This window comes from Cyprinodon variegatus, unplaced genomic scaffold (assembly GCF_000732505.1).
Source record: "Cyprinodon variegatus isolate N-32 unplaced genomic scaffold, C_variegatus-1.0 Scaffold297, whole genome shotgun sequence".
NCBI lineage: Eukaryota > Metazoa > Chordata > Actinopteri > Cyprinodontiformes > Cyprinodontidae > Cyprinodon > Cyprinodon variegatus.
In genome coordinates, this window is record NW_015150750.1 from 46,224 (window position 1) to 50,784 (window position 4,561).

Below are 4,561 nucleotides of genomic sequence, written 5' to 3' on the forward strand. Positions count from 1 at the left end.
GCCACAACCAAATTTACTAGTGGGACAATTGTGCTGCATGTTTTGTCGTGTTAGGGCATTAACAAGAAGACAAAAGCAAAGAAAAACAGGTAACCAGTTCATCATTTAATATATTAACAGGGTAAAAGAATCTCTTTAAAAAAAATAAAAAACTGTTTCTAGATACACAGATTATCTATTTGTGCAGGATATATTTCATGGCATATAATAAAAGAAAGAGAATACATTTGAATTACACTCATATAACAAACAATAACGGAAACATTAACGAAGAAAAACAAGTCAAAACTTTTTAAAAACCTGAGAATATGTGGTAATACTGGTGGCCAGTTTTACTGTCAGTAATGCTACACAGTGTAAAATGAGATGCATTCTGTCAGATAAAATATGCATAAACACAATCAGAAAAAAACAAATTCATGGGCTTTTAGGAACTTCATAGGCTGCAGCTAGGATTTCTTTCCTTAATTTCTAGAATTATTTTTTCGAGTTTAATTTCTATGGAGGTTAATTTTAGAACCCTGACCGTTTTTGGCAGTTCTTTAAGCTGCTCTACAGAAGCTTGGGCCAGCCATGCTCTGATCTGATTCAACAGAGGGCCTCTCTGCTTTGGCAGGGCTGAGTCTCCGGGGCAATCATCCTCTCGCTGCTTATGGAGGACCCTGTTCCAAAAACAAAAAAAAGAGAAAGATTTTTATAATCACATTTGTTAAGAGAGAAACAGCTAATTGAAGACAGTGTTATAGCAGAAGAAAGTGTAATCTCACCTGTGAATAAATATTTTTAAATCTCTTTTTTGCATCCTGTTCCCACTAAATAATGCAGACAGGACTGCCCTGAGGTCATCACCTGTGGAAGAGAGCATGATTGAATTCAAGTCTTAATGTCTTGTCTCGTCAACTTTTTGAGTTCTAAAAGCTTTTGAGATCTGGTAACATTCATCTAGACAAAGCATCCACACCTCCGTTTGCCAAACTCTCACAGCTGCCACAAATTGTGTCATGCAACGCTGAGCCGCGAAGGAGCACGCTGGAGCCAGTTGGGCAATGCTTATGTTTTTTACACTGATCCAACATGGAAGATGAAGCAGAAAAATACCCCTTGGGGCATTTTTCGCACACTGTGTCATTTATTGGAGTACCTGCAGGAAACAAAAAAAAGCAAAAATGTGTTAAGTTGTGCAGTTATTCAGACGTGATCTTTTGTTTCACATTGGGTGCTGACTAGGTATTAAATGCAATGTTACCTTTGGTTTGAACTCCAAAGCCAGGGCCACACTCCGAGTGTCTAAAACAGTAGTCGTCCATCATGTAAAAGCCAGCTTTACAACGACAGGCTCTGTTCGTGGTTGCAGAGCACTCCGTGTCCACCTCCTGGTTTTGTGTGCAGAAGACGTTGCAGTAGAGACACCTGGGCAGGTAGTTCCAGAGTGCTGTGTAGTGGCCGTTAGGGCACGGCTCACACTTTGTGGGGGTGTTGGCAGTGCAGTGAGCAGCAACATAAGTGCCCGGTCGGCACTGATTGCACTCACGTGTTCTGCCTGTTAACCGGTCTCTGTACTCATAGGTGGGGTCTGCTGAGGTGAAGCAGAGAGTAACAGCGAGCAGGAACAGAAGTGGCAGGGAGAGCTGGGGGGAGAAGGATCAAAGCATAAGAAATGAATGGAAACCTGAAGCAATTCTTTTCAAGGGGGTCCTGCTCCCCTACATTTTTCTCTTTCTACCTTAGCATCTCCGTCTGTCCCCTTTGCATACCCTCCAGCATAGCATTTATGAATGGACTTACAGATCTCAGCTTTTTTCTTTCCTCGCTGGCTGGCCTAAAGTCAACATCCTTCATTCTTTGATACACTCTTTTCTAATACTTTTGATTTTGTTCCCTGCTCATGCCACCTTCTTCTTATAAAACTTTGGTCACCTATCTTGAGCACGGCTCTTTTCCTGGAAAATGTAACCCTCAGTACATCTACTCATCCACCTTAAGTCCGCCAACTCCTTGTATTAAGATGTTTTTAGGCTTACATCAACATGTTGGCTTTGCGAACTCTGTCATATAAACATACACTTTTTGTATTCTTTTAGAAATTACCAACTGTAAATCTAAAATATGATAACTGAATTTTGCAGTTACTGAACAAAGTACCATCAACCTTTTTTTAAACCAGCAGAGTAGATTTCTTAGTTGTATATACATATAGGCAACCTATTGTTGAAATAAGTCAGGTTCAAATTTAAATCTAAATAATCATTGGTTCAAGCGGAGGATTAAGTCTCAGTCAGAAAGCTCCCATTAACATACTCACCATGTTCATGATGTTGTAAGTGCTGCAAAAGAGGCTTTGACATCGGGACCAGATTTATTATATATTGCCTGTGACGAGGAACTTGCGTAGGCAGGTTCCTCGTGTGGTCTAGTGAGCTGAGATTGTTAAAGGTCAAATTACTTCCCATGTGATTGAAAGTAGAGATGTTAATAAAGTTGTTAAGGTTACAGGTGACTGTTATGTGTGATAAGTAGCAGAGAAATATAGCCCTTATCCTAGTCCCATAGAAAATCTGTGCACAGATTTGAATAGGCATGGGTGACCATGTGTGCTTCTAACCCTCAGTCACATTTTTTTGAGTGCGCAGATCGAAAACCAACTGGATAGAATAGAATAGCAAAGGTTATAGTAGAAGTGGTCACACAATGTGCACCTTAGAAAAATGTATAAAAATAACAGATAGGAAAATAAAACAAATAGAGAATTGTACTGTACAGTGTTTTATAATATACTACTCTGTATCTAGAGAATAAAAAATCAACAACAGTTGTGGACATTTTTACAGTAATGGATATGTAAAAAAATAGGAGCAACATCAGAGATGTGCAGAAAATGACCGCAGCATGTTATTTAACTAAGACAGATGCGCCTGCAATTAGTTCAGCTGCAAAAATATGACACAGGTGAACTGTATTAGAAATTTTTTTGTACAGAAATAATTAAAACAAGTACATTAACCAAGCTTTAAAATATAGAATATTCTGACGAGACATGAATAAAACATGCACACAGCCCGACCTGCACTTAGCAGCTTTATTGCTTGCTTTATCACTTCTTTAAACGATCAGGTGTCATATGATGGGGTATAGGTAAAGGTCAAACTTTAAATCAAACTAATCTTTTTTCTCACCATTAGTGGATTAGGGTTTGTAGGTAAAATATTTCAAAACACTTTAAAACAGAAAATAATTTGACTAATGTGATGTTTTTAAATAAATGGTTTTAGGAAACATATGTTTTGCACAATTTGATAAATTCCTGCCTGCTGATTTTTTCAGAAATGTCTCTTCTCTTTAATATGCATAGCTGCACATTTTTTACTCCACTTCGTAATTTTTGAAAAGCCTGAATGATCAATTTCGCTTACTGATGTAAATTAGGTCGATAAGAGCCCCGTGTTCATTGAAGAACTTTCTGTGACTCAGACAATTGTAAATTATGACAATTTCCTTAGTTAGAAAAAAAATGATTATGACTCAGACAGATACGCATGTCATGTGTTCCTGTTTCCACTGAGTGCTACACTACTGAAATAATGCGTCAGAGTTGAATGAGGAAACTGATTCTCTTCTTAGCTTTGCATTTATGGTACTTTATTTTATATGCAAAAATCAAATATCCTACAAAAATGCAATGAGATAAGTTGCGTTTTAGATAATAACAGGAAATGTGATTGTTTTTACATCAGAACAAGCTACCTTTCAAAAGCTGCAATAATAAAGTTCTCTGTCATGAAAATTTAAAGTTGTTGGTGCTCATACCCTGGCATAAGACTATGATGCTGAATGAAGTTGGTCTGAGTGAGCAAGTAGATCTAAGTTAGAGGTGTCTTTCCCCCTGGATGCTGACACTGGTGGAATAGAGGTTGGAGGATGAAGGGGACCTTAGGGAGTGAGGTGAAGATGGGGAAGAAGCCGTGGTGGGTTGCTGTTCAGCCAAAGCACAAGAATCTCTGTCGATAGACCAAATCTTTCAAACCAAAACCTGTACTCTCCTGACAGACCTCTCTTGCCGCAAGCAGTAACCAAGGTGGACCATCTTCCCAATCCTTACACAACTCCATACAGTATGAGCTGAATAATGACTTCAGGGTCTGAATATCTCTATGGCACATTGGCTCTGTGAATAATATGCTGATGCCTGATTATGCCTGATTTAAGTTGTTTTAGGACTTGGCCAAAGAGGCTAAAGAAAAAAGGGATTCTTGGTCACTTTGGAAGACCTTAAGAATACCAAAAATTGCAATTACCTGAGACAATACCTTAAAGGGAAAGTCCGGTTACTTTCAGAATACAAAGTTCTGAAAGAATTTTAAGTATGAAATTATTATATACTTTTCATTAATTATAAATGTTTTTAATTAAGAGTAATTTCACCTGAATGTGCTTTACAGGAGACATCTGTTTGTCAAAGAGCACTACTGTCACCTACCATTTTTTTTTCATCCATGATGGCGACGACCAGTGCACTGTGCAAAGCAGAAAGTAAGGGATTAATGACATATTTTTTCTTTGGCCA

The 4,561-nt window shown here is 38.1% G+C and overlaps 1 protein-coding gene across 1 annotated transcript; it reads right to left on the reverse strand.

Annotated features, from left to right (window-relative positions):
* Positions 1-123: 123 nt before the first annotated feature.
* On the reverse strand, positions 124-2,320 carry LOC107090491 (tumor necrosis factor receptor superfamily member 6B-like). Its single transcript, XM_015383898.1, has 5 exons — positions 2,303-2,320; positions 1,247-1,628; positions 962-1,141; positions 768-849; positions 124-662 (listed from the first exon to the last, which is right to left on the reverse strand). The coding sequence occupies exons 1-5, from the start codon at positions 2,309-2,311 to the stop codon at positions 437-439; spliced, it is 879 nt and encodes a 292-aa protein (XP_015239384.1). The 5' UTR covers positions 2,312-2,320; the 3' UTR covers positions 124-436.
* Between the last annotated feature and the right edge of the window lie 2,241 nt (positions 2,321-4,561).

Coding starts and splice junctions, on each gene's coding strand:
- LOC107090491 (XM_015383898.1), bottom strand. Junction 850..961: donor TGAGAGTTTGGCAAACGGAG/GTGTGGATGCTT, acceptor TCTCTTCCACAG/GTGATGACCTCAGGGCAGTC. Junction 663..767: donor TTAAAAATATTTATTCACAG/GTGAGATTACAC, acceptor TTTTTGGAACAG/GGTCCTCCATAAGCAGCGAG.